Source organism: Tachyglossus aculeatus, chromosome 2 (assembly GCF_015852505.1).
Source record: "Tachyglossus aculeatus isolate mTacAcu1 chromosome 2, mTacAcu1.pri, whole genome shotgun sequence".
NCBI lineage: Eukaryota > Metazoa > Chordata > Mammalia > Monotremata > Tachyglossidae > Tachyglossus > Tachyglossus aculeatus.
Genome location: NC_052067.1, coordinates 1,570,108 through 1,586,084, shown reverse-complemented (window position 1 = coordinate 1,586,084; position 15,977 = coordinate 1,570,108). Strand labels below are relative to the sequence as shown.

Genomic DNA, 15,977 nt, shown 5'->3' with positions numbered 1-15,977 from the left:
GAAGAGATTGAGGCACAGAGCAGCTAAGTGAGTTGCCCAACATCACGTAGCAGGGAAGTGGCAGATCGGGGATTAGAACTCAAGTACTTTGACTTACAGAACCCATGTTCTCTCTCCAAGGCCACGCTGCTTCCCCTCCCTTAGACTTCGCCATTCTTCTTGGCTTCCCTTGGTAGAGAAACAAAATGATCCTTTCCCCCTCCCTCGTAAGGAGCTATTTTAGAGCCTCCGTTGGAAAATACAAAGGGCCTAGTGCAAAGGCTGATCAAAGAAACAAAGAACAGTGTTTTTTTAAAAAAAAATTCAAAGGTTGGCAGGGAAAGAGAGATGCTGGGGTTTAAAAGACTGGAACAGGCGATCTGTGTTGTGCGGAAGGTGTGCACCTGTCCATATGCCCAGTGGGGTCATGACTGGGAGTTGGCCAGTGTTGGCTTTTTTCTCTCTCTCTCTCTCTCTCTCTCTCTCTCTCTCTCTCTCTCTCTCTCTCTCTCTCTCTCTCTCTCTCTCTCTCTCACACACACACACACACACACACACACACACACACACACACACACACACACCCATAGGTGACTTTCACCATCAGTGGCTCCTTTTTCATATACATATAAATGTACATATATACATATACATACATATATACATACATATATACACACACACACATACATATATACTTACATATATACACACACACACACACATATATATACATATATAAATCTGATGCGTAGGTTGACTGGTAGCCACTGGAGATTTTTGAGGAAGGGAGTAACTTGCCCAGACCGTTTCTGCACAAAGACGATCCAGACAGCAGCGTGAAGTATGGATTGAAGTGGGGAGAGACAGGAGGATGGGAGATAGGAGAGGAAGCTGATGCAGTAATCCAGTCAGGGTAGGATGAGAGACTGAACCAGCAGAAGTGTCGTGGTCCAGTGGTTAGAGCACAGGCCTGGGTCAGAAGTACCTGGGTTCTAATTCTGGCTCTGCCACTTGTCTGCTATGTGACCTTGGGCAAATCACTTCACTTCTCTGTGCTTCAGTTCCTTCATCTGTAAAATGGGGATTAAGACTATGAGCCCCACATGGGACAGGGACTGTGTCAAGCCTGATTAGCTTGTATCTAATCCGGTGCTTAGTACAGTGTCTGGCACATAAAAAGCACTTTACAAATACCATAATAATAATTATTATTATTAACATGATATCTGCCCTCCAGGAGGGAGTTTAATAAATACTGCTATGACTACTACTGCTAGCTGAATTAGGCTATTAACTTTCAAGACTGTGCTTAAAATTTCCGGATGGAAGCACAGCAAAAATGAATTTGCTTTTTAGAATAATCTAAGTGAAAACTTTTAGTGAACATTAAAATCGCCATTTGCAATCCAAGCCGGCACTGAAACTATAGAGGCTTAAGGGAAGGAGGCTGTGATTAACTTGTATCTACCCCAGCAGTTACTGCAGTGCCTGTCACATAGTAAAAGCTTAACAAATACCATTTAAGGCATTTTGAAATAGTTCTGCGTACGCCTCAGGAAGGCTCTGAGAGACTGGATCTGGATTGTATTATACTGAGGCAGCGCTCTTTGATTCTCATCTAGATTTTCCACTGCCATATCAAGCGGAATTCTTCATCAAAAACATGAATGTAGAAGAAATGCTGGCCAGCGAGGTGCTCGGAGACTTCCTTGGCGCTGTGAAAAACGTTTGGCAGCCGGAGCGCCTGAATGCCATAAACATCACGTCGGCTCTAGACCGGGGGGGGAGGGTTCCCCTCCCCATCAATGACATGAAGGAGGGGTAAGCACATGGTTCTCCCCAAATCTTTCCTGGAGGAGTTTTGGATTCAGAGATCATCAGATTCAGTTATTGGGGCCCATCTGGGGTGGAGTTTTCAGACCAGTCAAGACGTGTTGCTCTCACCAATTTCCTAGGCTGAAACTGCTCCGGCCCAGCCCGAGTGGCTGATCCTTGTCCCTCAAGGCCCACCTTCCGGATGGGAATGTAGAATCGGCATGCCGGAGTCAGGGCCTTGGGGGTGGGGGCCCCATGGGCCCAGGTTCCCATACCCTAGAGGGGCTGGTGGTTCTTACTGGTGAAGGGTTAGGGTCAGGAGTGACGTATAGTTGTAGAGACTGCGGGCAGTTCCTTTCCTTAGTGCCTACTCCCTTGCTTTCCTGAACCAACCAATCAATCAGAATGCTGAGCTCTGTACTGAACACTTGGGAGAGTACACTACAATAGAGTCAGTACACAAGATCCCTGTCCCTGAGGAGGTTTCAGTCTAGAGGGAGAGATAGACATTCAAATAAATTAGAGATAAATTAGAAGTGGTAGAATGATAGGATATGGATATAAGTGCTGGGGGGCTGAGGGTGGGGTGACTAAAGTGCTTAAGGGGTACTCCCAAAAGACTGGGAAAGGACTGGACTTCCTCTTGTCAAATGTCATGCAGGCAGGCGGATGGGCGGAGTGGTTAGCTTACCCCCGTGCCACTTGGACAACAATTTCAGCACCATTCTGGTCAACTGGGTTCATATCAACTTTAAACAAGGTGGCGGACATTTGGGATGAGAACTGATGACTACTGTGTTGCCCTTCAGACTCACTTCTCAGCTGACACCAGGAAAAAAATTCTGTCAGCCCAGGCTATTCTCCCTGTCTGTGTTTCTCATTTTGGAGGGCTAAGAAACTGGACCCAACTAATCCACAGGGACTGCCATATTCCTTTTATTCAGAATATTACTGTCTTCAGTGAGATTCCTGAGTCTGTTGGCCATGAGTTCCAGACTCCCGTCCAATACATTGGATTGCTGCCCTTTGAATCTCCCTGTCATTTGAAGAACGAGGAGGGGGTCTGCCAAGTGTGCTGGAGGGGGTCACGACCTCCAGAAGGGGTCAGGTGCCCCATGAGGCTAGAAAAGCCAGTCGCATCCGATACCTTGGACTGGAAAGAGGCTGGGGTCACTGGGGGCAGATCTCCCAAGCGATACCCAAAATCAGTGACCTCAGGGATGTAGCAAGGTGGCCGTGGATAGTTTGGGCCAACCGAACAAGGGCTGTCTGAGTGGGCATCCACCCCTGGGGCACTCCCTGTCCCCCACAGGGTGTACGTGATGGTTGGTGCCGACGTCCCCTTCTCCTCCTGCCTGCGAGAAGTGGGGAACCCACAGAATCAGCTGCGGTGCAGCCAGGAAATGGAGCCGGTCATCACCTGCGACAAAAAATTCCGAGCTCAGTTTCACATCGATTGGTGCAAAATCTCTCTGGTGAGCCCCTCCGTCCCCGTCCCCCACACCCACCCTGCGGTGGATCGCAACTTGCCCTCGGGCAGGGCCCCGCGGTCCAAGGTGAAGCCACGTCCTCTTGCTTCGTCGGGGCTGGGCCAGCACCTTTGCTTGGGCTTCCAGGCAGGAGGGACAGGAGGGGAGCTTAGCAACATCCAGAACAGAATTATCGAGAAAGATCTCGGAATGACCGGCTCCCCCGCGCCCCGACTAGTGCTCGTGGTCACATTGGCCCGCCTCTAGTCAGGGAGGCTGTCCGTCAGCCGGGTCTTGACTGTCCCCTGGTCCTCACTCCCCCACCAGGAGCCCCGCAGTCAAATGAAATGGGTATTTCATCTCAGCGATGAAATGGAGAAAGCAGCATGGCAAAGTAAATAGAGAATGGGCCCAGGAGTCAGAAGACCATAGGTTCTAATCCCGGCTCAGCCACTTGTCTGCTGTGTGACCTTGGGGAAGTCACTTCATTTTTCTGTGCCTCAGTTCCCTCATCTGTAAAATGGCTCCATGGGAGACAGGGACTATGTCCAATCCGATTTGCTTGTATCCACCCCAGCACTTAGTACAGTGCCTGGCACACAGAAAACACTTAACAAATACCACAGGTATTATTATTATTATTATTTCCAGGAGCTGGGGCTGCCTCCCTCCTTCCCTCTCTCACTTCTGCCCTTCCTTCTTCTCTTCTGCCCTCCCTGTCACTCATCCTGGCACCCATTACTGCGCTGAGCACCTAGGGTGCTTATAACAGTGCTTTGCACATAGTAAGGGCTTAATAAATGCCATTATTATTATTATTATTAGCCAAGAGCCAGGCCATTCCGCTCACTTCAACGTTGGCACTCCCAAACCAAAGGCCTCTAAATTCAATAGTATTTATCGAGCACTTAACAGTGCACTGAGCACTGTACTATGCTCTTGGGAGAATACAATAGAGTTGGCAGACCAATCCCTGCCAACGAGGAGCTTATAGTCTTCAGGAGGATACAGATATTAAAATAATTTACCAAGAGGGGGAATAGTAGAGACCTGTGCCCTCCAGACCCCAAAGCAAGGGGGAAGCGGAGAGGCAAGGCCAGCCGGAGGGGAGGAGGGGGTGCCAACTGACACTGAGTGTGCCAAAAAGGGGATCTCACAGAACCCTGAGAGTTGGGATCCCAAGAAGTCACTTTAAAGAACATCTGTCAGGCCAAGGATTATCACCTGAGCTTTGGGGCCAGAGAACGGAAGGGAGGCCACTGAGCCACAATGACCACACCTGGCTTCAGCGGGAAATTTTTGGTCCTGCTGACGCCATCACCGTTCCCCTCTTGGGGAAAAGAGGGAGATGGGACCGACTGCCGTCCCTCCCACGCGCCAGCTCGGCTGACGGTCCTTTCCCCCTTAGGTGGATCAGTCCAAGCAAGTGTCCACCTATCAGGAAGTGATCCGAGGAGAGGGCATCTTAGCCGACGGCGGCGAGTACAAGCCCCCTCCCGACTGGCTGAAGAGCAGAGATTATTACTCGGACTTCCTCGTCACGCTGGCCGTGCCCTCGGCGGTGGCCCTGGTACTCTTCCTCATCCTCGCCTACATCATGTGCTGCCGGCGGGAAGGAGTGTGAGTACCTCTCCCACCCCTCCTCTGAGCCCCCTCCCCCCAGGGCCTCTGGGACAGAACCAGGGTGCACGTGGGGTCGGGAGGACACAGCCGTGAGACCACGGCCTCGACCGATGCCCAAGTGGGAAACCGCGCCACCGCTCCCCCAAAAACGTCTCCGGTCACCTCGAATATTCTAGCGGGTGGATTGAGGAAGCAAAGCGTCTGCACTCAAAATCACAGGAGGACCAACGAAGGGAAAATAAACTCGAGGAATATAATAGAAGTTCTAGTGATCAGTTTTCACTGAGTGGAGGCAATCAGTTGAAGGTCACCAACACTTTAACAAAAAACAACCCCAATCCCCAGAATCCTCACAAAATCTCCACAGTGGAGCTAAGGAAGATGAACCAAGCAGCGAGTAACACAGCTTCCTCCATCTTTTCACATGTAGCCTGATGTCATTGAACCATAGAATCGATTGCAACCAGAAGTTTAATTCTTAACCCGCATTCTCATTTTCGTGTTTGTCTTTGTCATCCAAATCCCATCTCTCCACAAGACACCCCCCACCCCCAACTCCAGCCCACCAGGATCCCAGCCGCTTCCGGTCCCAACCGGGTCCGCATTCCTGCTTCCCACCAGATCTCCATCGGCATCGAGCGCTAATGTTCCAAATATCAGTACTATGATTTAATTCATAAATTTTGTTTTGTTTCTAGGGAAAAGAGAAACATGCAAACCCCAGAGTAAGTGTCCTCTTTCCTGTTATTTTCTTTATCATTTTAATTTCCATTCCTCAACAGCTTGTCACGCCTCATACATGTGTTCCCCGCTCTTTGTTCATTCTCCCTGCTCCCTAGCTCAACTCATAAACCTGGAAGCTGCTTTTAAAATAGGGACCTTGCAGGGGTTAGGAAATTCAAATAAAATAGGGATCGAAAATCAAGAGGAAGAGTAGAGACCTTAAAAGAGGAAGAGTAGAGACCTTAAACGTAAACTGACTCAGACTCAAATCACCGGTGGCCCGGGATCCCCCAGCAACACAATCTGCCCTGGGGTGGGGAATGCTTCTCGGGGGGTCTGTCTCAGGACCCCGTGAGAAGCAATGATCCCACAGTCACGGGAGCCACGGCACCTGACGTGGGCCTGGAGGGGATACGAGAGGTTGGCCCACCTAGGCGGCTAGCTCTCTAGCAGAATGCTTTGTTGACCAGTTCCCCGAAACGACCCCTGACTTCACTTTTAAATCAAGCTAAATGTCAACGGATTTTACGATCTTAAATCTTAGGCTAAACTTCCCTATCCCAGTGTCAGTCTCCTAGCCGACCTACGAGACCTCAATGAATCCTTTCAGAGAACGCGTTGTACATCGGCCTTTCTGACCCATTGACCGGAGGAAGGAGAGGCCGGTTTGAAAGCCCCCGTTATTCTATTTCCTCTCGATGTAGCATCCAATTGGTCCACCACAGTGCCATTCAGAAGTCCACTAAAGAACTCCGGGACATGTCCAAGAACCGAGAGATAGCCTGGCCCCTGTCGACGCTGCCCGTCTTCCACCCGGTCACCGGGGAGATGGTCCCGGCTCTGCACCCCGACAGCTTTGATAACACGAGCATGCCACTGATGCAGACCCAGCAGTGAGTATCCGCGCGGGATGACCCCAAGGGCCGGTGGACTGGGGCGGCGGGGGACGGAGAGAGCCCTCGGCCTCCGTCCACGTCTAAACCGGAGATATCGGGTAAGCTGTCTACTCTGAAGTAAAATTTCCAGGACTGGTGCAGCAGATTTCTTTAAAGGAACTATTATTGAAGGGTTAAAATCCTCAACAGAGTTGTAGCTATTTTGATAAAGAAATGGTGCCTTAACAGTAGAGTACCTTCCAATTGGGAATGCAATGGACAGCGATCTTTCCTGTCTCCTTCCCTTCAAAGAGAATAAGCTCATCTGGTTAGCTTTTTCTGAAATGCATTTCATTTCAAAGCAAACCATCGCTACTATAGAGAAGCAGCGTGGCTCAGTGGAAAAGAGCACGGGCTTTGGAGTCAGAGGTCATGGGTTCAAATCCCGTCTACGCCAGTTGTCAGCTGTGTGACTTTGGGCAAGTCACTTCTCTGTGCCTCAGTTCCCTCATCTGTAAAATGGGGATGAAGACTGTGAGCCCCCCCGTGGGGCAACCTGATCACCTTGTAAACTCCCCAGCACTTAGAACAGTGCTTTGCACATAGTAAGTGCTTAATAAATGCCATTATTATTATTATTATTATTATTATTATTATTATTATTATTATTATTTAGAAAAAGATGTGTACTCCCTCTACTGGGTGCTTGGAAAACTCATTTCTGTGGTCAGAGAAACCTGGGGATTGGGAGAGGTGTAGGAGTGTGGGCATGGGTGCGAGAGGGAAAAATGGGAGTCATCTCAGCAAAGGTGAGAAAAATCACAAGAAATTATCTAAAAGGCAAATCATAGTGTTTGTTCCTCAATAAGACCAAAGAGAGGAATAATAATAATTATTATATTATATGGAATTACAATATAAGTAGTGTGGCCTAGTCATAAGAGTCAGAGCACCTGGATTTTAATCCCTGCTCTGCCACCTACCTTCCATGTGTCCTTGGGCAAGTCACTTAACTTGATGGGCCTCAGTTCTCTCACCTGCAAAATGGGGATTCAATGCCTGTTCTCCCTCCTACTTAGACTGCGAAACCCACATGGGACCTGATTAGTAGATGTCCCAGTGCTTAGCACAGCGCTTTCTCAGTCAATCTATTGTATTTATTATTATACAATAATATTCATATTAATCATATGTATCATTCATTCATTCTTTCAATCGTATTTATTGAGTGCTTACTGTGTGTAGAGCACTGTATTAAGCGCTTGGGAAGTACAAGTCAGCAACATAGACAGTCCCTACCCAAAGCAGCGTGGCTCAGTGGAAAGAGCATGGGCTTTAGAGACAGAGGTCATGGGTTCAAATCCCAGCTCCGCCAATTGTCAGCTGGGTGACTTTGGGCAAGTCACTTCACTTCTCTGTGCCTCAGTTACCTCATCTGTAAAATGGGGATTAAGACTGTGAGCCCCCCGTGGGACAACCTGATCACCTTGTAACCTCCCCAGCGCTTAGAACAGTGCTTTGCACATAGTAAGCACTTAATAAATGCCATCATTATTATTGGGTGCTTATACTGTGTTCAGAGCAGTGTACCAAGTGCTTGGAAGAATACACCAGAGTTAGTGGACAAGTTCTCCGCCCATAAGGAGCTAAAGTCTAGAGGGGGAAGCAGACATTAGTATAAACAAATAAATTATGGTTACATTTATAAGTATTGTGGGGCTGGGGGAGGGGTGAAAAGGGTACAAATCCAAGTGCAAGGGCAATGCAGAAGGGAATAGGAGAAAAGGAAATGAGGGTTTATTCGGGGAAGGCCTCTTGGAGGTGATGTGCTTTTAGTGCGCTTTTTTTGGCACATAGTAAGTAAGCACTTAACAAAGACCACTATTGTTATTATTACCAATAATAATAGCAGCTCATTGTGCACAAAGAACGTGTCTACCAACTCTGTTGTACTGTACTCTCCCAAGCGCTACTACAGTGCTTACTGATGACGATATTTGTTAAGCACTTACTAGTGGCTAAGCTCATTCAATCGTATTTATTGAGCGCTTACTATGTGCAGAGCACTGTACTATGCGCTTGGGAAGTCCAAGTTGGCAACATATAGAGACGGTCCCTACCCAACAACGGGCTCACGGTCTAGAAGGGGGAGACAGACAACAAAACAAAACATATCAACAAAATAAAATAAATAGAATAAATATGGACAAATAAAATAGAGTAATAAATACATACAAACAATGGATAGATAATAATATAAGCAGATGGGATACAGGGGGCTCACAGACTAAGGGAGAGAGAGAACAGGAGAATCAGAAGCCAGATCGAGGCCACAGGCTGAATTTGTCGTTGGCTTTCAACTACAGCCAGGTAGGGAAAAGGTTTGGCATCAGTTTAGAGCGGCTCTTAATTTGGCCTTCTACTAAAGCCGGTCCCTGTGTCCACATTCATTCAGTTGTATTTACTGAGTGCTTACTGTGTGCAGAGCACTATACTAAGCGCTTGGAAAGTACAATACAGCAATAGAGACAATCCCTGCCCACAACGGGCTTACAGTCTATAGGTGTGCGCTGAGTCGGATTTTGCTTAGCTTGTCCGCCAAGCAGCTGGGGTGAACTTGGCTAACCGCTGCCTTCTTGAGCACCCTGAGAGGTGCTGGCCTCTGTGTCCTTCATCCACCTTTGCCCCCAAAGAGGAAAGAGACCTTTTCTAGACCGGCAGTTCCCAAATCAGGGGGTCACGGGCTCAATTTGTAGCAATAATCACAGTCATCCCCCTCTCCATCCCCCCGTCTTACCTCCTTCCCTTCCCAACAGCACCTGTATATACGTATATATGTTTGTACATATTTATTACTCTATTTATTTATTTATTTTACTTGTACATATCTATTCTATTTATTTTATTTTGTTAATATGTTTGGTTGTGTTCTCTGTCTCCCCCTTCCAGACTGTGAGCCCACTTTTGGGTAGGGACTGTCTCTATATGTTGCCAACTTGTACTTCCCAAGTGCTTAGTACAGTGCTCTGCACACAGTAAGTGCTCAATAAATATGATTGATTGATTGATTGATTAAGCACTTACTGTGTGTCAGGCACCGTTCTAAGCTCTGGGATTGATACAAGCAAATAGGGTTGGACACAGTCCCACGTGGGGCTCACAGTCTTAATTCCCATTTGACAGATGAGGGAAACGAGGTCCAGAGAAGCAAAGTGACTTGCCCAAGGTCACACAGCAGTCAAGTGGCAGAGCCAGGATTAGAACCCAGGTCCTTCTGGCTCCCAGGCCCGGGCTCTAGCCACCTGACCATGTTGCTGACTCGAAATCGGGGCTGGCTGAAGACACGCCCCGGTGGGTCTTGGAGCCAGGGTTCCACGCAGAGGCCGGAGTGGGCCGGATTTGGGATTCAGCTCCTTTGGTAGGGAACTCCCCAGGGTTCCTTCCGTTCAGTGACTCGCCAAGTCGTGGCCCGTGAACTTGCCTGTATTGGGCAGTTTGGGTGGAGGGGTGTTCAGGAGTCTGGCAAATCTGCCTTGGACCCAGAGACCGGGCTCATTCATTCCTAGAGGAGAAATGTATGTTCCAGCCCAATCTATTAGATGGAGCAGGCAAAGAAGCAGAATAGAGTGTTGTGGGGAGAGAGAGAGAGAGAGAAAGAGGAGAGAGAGAGAGGGAGAGAGAGAGACACACACACACACACACACACACACACACACACACACAGAGGGGTCTGGTGGCAGCTTGGCCACACTGGCCACTCGAGGGTCCAGGCTGGCAGAGATAGGGAACAAGTGGCCTTCCCAGACTGAGCCCCTTCCTTCCTCTCCCCCTCGTCCCCCTCTCCATCCCCCCATCTTACCTCCTTCCCTTCCCCACAGCACCTGTATATATGTATATATGTTTGTACATATTTATTACTCTATTTATTTATTTATTTTACCTGTACATATCTATTCTATTTTATTTTGTTAGGACGTTTGGTTTTGTTCTCTGTCTCCCCCTTTTAGACTGTGAGCCCACTGTTGGGTAGGGACTGTCTCTATATGTTGCCAACTTGTACTTCCCAAGCGCTTAGTACAGTGCTCTGCACACAGTAAGCGCTCAATAAATACGATTGATTGATTGACAGTTGGGCTCTCTGCCCCCGGGCACTCACAGTGGGGCTGGGTGAGGGGCAGGGAGCAGGACTGCTGGGCTTCCCCAATCGGGTCCACCTCAGGCCCGGTCCGCTGGGGTACGGACTTCTCTCCCCAAACCCAGTTGGCCGAGGCCACTAAATCGGGCTTGGAGAACACCGACCCAGATAATAATAATAATGGTGATTTTTGTTAAGCGCTTACTATGTGCCAGGGACACCGCACTAAGTGCTGGGGTGGATAGAAGTAAATCAGGCTGGACACAGTCCCTGTCCCGCGTGGGGCTCATTCATTCATTCATTCATTCATTCATTCAATCGTATTTATTGAGCACTCACTATGTGCAGAGCACTGTACTAAGCGCTTGGGAAGTACAAGTTGGCAACATATAAAGACGGTCCCTACCCAACAACGGGCTCACGGTCTAGAAGGGGGAGACAGACAACAAAACAAAACATATTAACAAAATAAAATAAATAGAATAAATATGGACAAATAAAATAGAGTAATAAATACATACAAACATATATACATATATACAGGTGCTGTAGGGAGGGGAAGGAGGTAAGGCGGAGGGGATGGAGGGGGGAAGAGGGGGAGAGGAAGGAGGGGGCTCAGTCTGGGAAGGTCTGGGAAGGCTCACAGTCTTAATCCCCATTTTACAGATTAGGGAACTGAGGCGCACAGAGAAGTGAAGTGACTTGCCCAAGGCCACACAGCAGACAAGTGGCAGAGCTGGGATTAGAACTCATGACCTTCTGACTCCAAGGCCCAGGCTCTAGCTATTATGCCATGCTGCTTCCTGATGTGTCAGACTGTCAGTCAGTTGTATTTATTGAGCGCTTACTGTGTGCAGAGCACGGTACTAAGCCTTCCCAGACTGAGCCCCCTCCTTCCTCTCCCCCTCATCCCCCTCCCCATCCCCCAAGCCTTACCTCCTTCCGCTCCCCACAGCACCTGTGTATATGTTTGTACATATTGATTACTCTATTTATTTTATTTGTATATATTTATTCTATTGATTTTTTTTTTGTTAATATGTTTTGTTTTGTTGTCTGTCTCCCCCTTCTAGACTGTGAGCCCGCTGTTGGGTAGGGACCGTCTCTATATGTTGCCAACTTGTACTTCCCAAGCGCTTAGTACAGTGCTCTGCACACCGTAAGCACTCAATAAATACGATCGAACGAATGAATGAATGCTGGGGAGAGGACAATAGAGCAATATACCAGACACGTTTTCTGCCCATGGAGAGCTTACAGTCTAAAGGTTGAGTTTTCCCAAATGCCCCAGTAAGCACTCAATAAATACGATGGAATGAATGAATGAATGCTGGGAAGAGGACAATAGAGCAATATACAAGACACGTTTTCTGCCCATGGAGAGCTTACAGTCTAGGGGTTGAGTTTTCCCAAATGCCCCAGTAAACGCTCAATAAATACGACCGAATGAATGAATGAATGCTGGGGAGAGGACAATAGAACAATATACCAGACACGTTTTCTGCCCACGGAGAGCTTACAGTCTCGAGGTTGAGTTTTCCCAAATGCCCCTATGGCAGGGCAGTGGGGTGAGCGTCCACCAGTACCCACTCCGATGCCTTTCACTCTTCTGAGAGTGGGCGGGTGAGTGGACACTCTGGGAGGGAAGGGCACAGTCACAGGATGTGCCACTCCAACACTAAGCTGGACACTGGGCTCTCTTCACCTCCCCTCAAGCCCCCTCCCAGAAGTAGACACTGGGCCACTGGGCCCAGGGAAGAGCCATTTTCGCTGATGTGGCATAGAGGATACAGCACAGGCCTGCCTGGGAGTCAGAAGGTCATGGGTTCTAAACCCGGCTCTGCCATTTGTCTGCTGTATGACCTTGGGCAAGTCGCTTCTTTTCTCTGGACCCCACTTCCCTCATCTGGAAAATGGGGATTGAGACTGTGAGCCCCATGTGGGACGGGGACTGTGTCCAACTCGCGTGACTCAGTGGAAAGAGCCCGGGCTTGGGAGTCAGAAGTCATGGGTTCTAATCCTGACTCTGCCACTTGTCTGCTGTGTGACTTTGGGCAAGTCACAACTTCTCTGAGCCTGTTACCTCATCCGTAAAATGGGGATTAAGACTGTGAGCCCCATGCGGGACAACCTGATCACCATGTATTCCCCCCTCCCAGTGCTTAGAACAGCGCTTCGCACATAGTAAGCGCTTAACACATGCCATCATCATCATTATTATTATTATTATCCACCCCAGTGCCTAGTACAGTGCCTGGCATATAGTAAGCACCTAACAAGTCAACCTACGCATCAAGCAAAAACTCCTCACCCTCGGCTTCAAGGCTGTCCATCCCATCGCCCCCTCCTACCTCCCCTCCCTTCTCTCCTTCTACAGCCCAGCCCGCACCCTCCGCTCCTCTGCCGCTAACCTCCTCACTGTACCTTGTTCTCGCCTGTTCCGCCATCAATCAATCAATCGTATTTATTGAGCGCTTACTGTGTGCAGAGCACTGTACTAAGCACTTGGGAAGTACAAGTTGGCAACATATAGAGACAGTCCCGCATCCTCCTCCTGCCCTGGAATGCCCTCACATCGTCCAAGCTAGCTCTCTTCCTTCCTTCAAAGCCCTACTGAGAGCTCACCTCCTCCAGGAGGCCTGCCCAGACTGAGCCCCCTTCTTCCTCTCCTCCTCCCCATCCCCCCAGCCCTACCTCCTTCCCCTCCGCACAGCACCTGTATATATAATAAAAATAATGATGGCATTTGTTAAGCACTTACTATGTGCCAAGCACTGTTTGAAGCGCTTGGGGGGAAAAAAGGTGATCAAGTTGTCCCACGTGGTGCTCACAGTTTTAATCCCCATTTTACAGATGAGGTAACTGAGGCTCAGAGAAGTTAAGTGGCTTGCCCAAGGTCACACAGCAGACGTGGCGGAGCCGGGATTCGAACCCATGAGTTCTAACTCCAAAGCCCGTGCTGTTTCCATTGAGCCAAGCTGTACATGTTTGTACAGATTTATTACTCTATTTTACTTGTACATCTTTACTATTCTATTTATTTTCTTAATGATGTACATCTAGCTTTATTTCTATTCTGATGACTTGACACCTGTCCACATGTTTTGTTTTGTTGTCTGTCTCCCCCTTCTAGACTGTGAGCCTGTTGTTGGGTAGGGACCGTCTCTAGATGTTGCCAACTTGTACTTCCCAAGCACGTAGTACAGTGCTCTGCACACAGTAAGCGCTCAATAAGTACGATTGAATGAATGAATGAAAGTACCATAATTATCAACTATTATTACAGACAGGCCACCTGGCTGGGACCTGGATTAGCCTGGGGCCTGGAGTAGCCCTCAGGCCGGGGGCTGCAGACGCTGGGCTCTGGTCACCGAGCTGTCCCACCTCACGAAGCTCCAGGGGCCTCCAGGGTGGGGACCCCTAGGACTCCTCTAGACTGCAAGCTCCTTGTGGGCAGGGATGTGTCTGTTAATTGCTGTGTTGTACTCTCCCAAGCACTTAGTACAGTGCTCTGCACACAGTAAGCACTCAACAAATCTGATTGACTGACCCACACCCGGGTCTCCCCGGGACTCTTTTTGGGGGCAGCCAGCGTGTCCCCCATGATAGTAGCCATCATCATCATCAATCGTATTTATTGAGCGCTTACTATGTGCAGAGCACTGTACTAAGCGCTTGGGAAGTACAAATTGGCAACATATAGAGACAGTCCCTACCCAACAGTGGGCTCACAGTCTAAAAGGGGGAGCTCATGGGTCGGTGGTTCCCTCCATCCCACCCACGGAGCTCATCTGATGCCAAGCCAGGTTCTTCCCCACGCGGGACAGAGCATGCATGGAGGGGAGTGCCAGGGGCGAGGGAGACCCCTCGCACCTGCTCCTGGGGTCTAAGGGATCCCAGGCCCACCGGGAAGTCCAGGGCCAAACATGCCTGGAGTCATCTGGGCCGTCCCACCAAGTGACACCCGGTGTGCCCCTGCTTCCGAACGCACCCGGCCCACCCACGCAGCCAATCCTCCACCACCCAAGATGTGGATTCTGCTCTTGGCTGGCACGGGGCCAGCCTGTAACACTCTACACTGGCACAGTGCCGAGGACCACAAGGGATTGGGATGGATGGCGCTTAGAACAGTGCTTTGCACATAGTAAACACTTAACAAATACCATCGTTATTATTATTATTATCTGTAGGAAATCCACTGACCCTGGGTACAAAGTGCGGGGTGGTATTTTGGCATTTTTACCAATACCCAGCTCCCGGGCCAGGGTGAGCAGCCTGAGGGATGGGGCGTGTAGGTAGAACCCTACACTCCCAGCCACCTGCCCAGAGTTCCTGGAGACTCTGCCCTCGATTCCTCACCTGAAATTGTGCCGGCCCAAATCAACCACAGCTTCAGGCAGGTTGAGGTCCTGGGTGACGGTTCAGCCCCTCATGGTCATCATCATCATGGTGTTTGTTCAGCCTTATGTGACAAGCACTGCGCCACGCGCCGGGGGAGATACAGAATCATCGAGTCAGACACAGTCCCTGTCCCACATGGGGCTCACAGTGAAAGGGGGAGGGAAAGCAGGTCTTGAATCCCCCGTGGCTCAGTGGAAAGAGCACGGGCTTTGGAGTCAGAGGTCATGGGTTCAAATCCCGGCTCCGCCACTTGTCAGCTGTGTGACTTTGGGCAAGTCACTCAACTTCTCTGTGCCTCGGTTACCTCATCTGTAAAATGGGGATGAAGACTGTGAGTCCCATGTGGGACAACCTGATTACCTTGTATCTACCCCTACTGAAAGCTCACCTACTCCAGAAGGCCTTCCCAGACTGAGCCCCTTCCTTCCTCTCCCCCTCGTCCCCCTCTCCATCCCCATCTTACCTCTTTCCCTTCCCCACAGCACCTGTTTATATGTATATATGTTTGTACATATTTGTTACTCTATTTATTTTACTTGTACATATCTATTCTATTTATTTTATTTTGTTAGTATGTTTGGTTTTGTTCTCTGTCTCCCCCTTTTAGACTGTGAGCCCACTGTTGGGTAGGGACTGTCTCTATATGTTGCCAATTTGTACTTCCCAAGCGCTTAGTACAGTGCTCTGCACACAGTAAGCGCTCAATAAATACGATTGATGAGGATGATGATACCCCAGTGCTTAGAACAGTGCTTTGCACATAGTAAGCGCTTAACAAATACCAACATTATTATTATTATTATTTTGAAGGAGAAGAAACTGGGGGCCAGACAAGTGACATGCCCACAGGTCCCACGGAAGGCAAGCGGAGGCACAGCTGGGATTAGAACCCAGGTCCCCTACCTCTGAGGCCCGTGCTCTTTCCACTAGGCCACACTGCTTTTGATGGGTGTC

At 49.1% G+C, this 15,977-nt stretch overlaps 1 protein-coding gene across 7 annotated transcripts in view; it reads left to right on the top strand.

The window, feature by feature from the left end:
* SGCE (sarcoglycan epsilon) overlaps window positions 1–15,977 on the top strand; it is a 56,185-nt gene that overhangs the window by 36,206 nt on the left and 4,002 nt on the right. For 6 of the 7 annotated variants that reach the window (XM_038742439.1, XM_038742430.1, XM_038742434.1 and 3 more), the window contains 5 exons: window positions 1,605–1,803; window positions 3,110–3,272; window positions 4,675–4,886; window positions 5,588–5,614; window positions 6,317–6,505. In XM_038742439.1, coding sequence (XP_038598367.1) covers window positions 1,605–1,803; window positions 3,110–3,272; window positions 4,675–4,886; window positions 5,588–5,614; window positions 6,317–6,505 — 790 coding nt within the window. The remainder of the gene's footprint in view (window positions 1–1,604; window positions 1,804–3,109; window positions 3,273–4,674; window positions 4,887–5,587; window positions 5,615–6,316; window positions 6,506–15,977) is intronic. The other variant, XM_038742420.1, reaches the window with a different exon arrangement.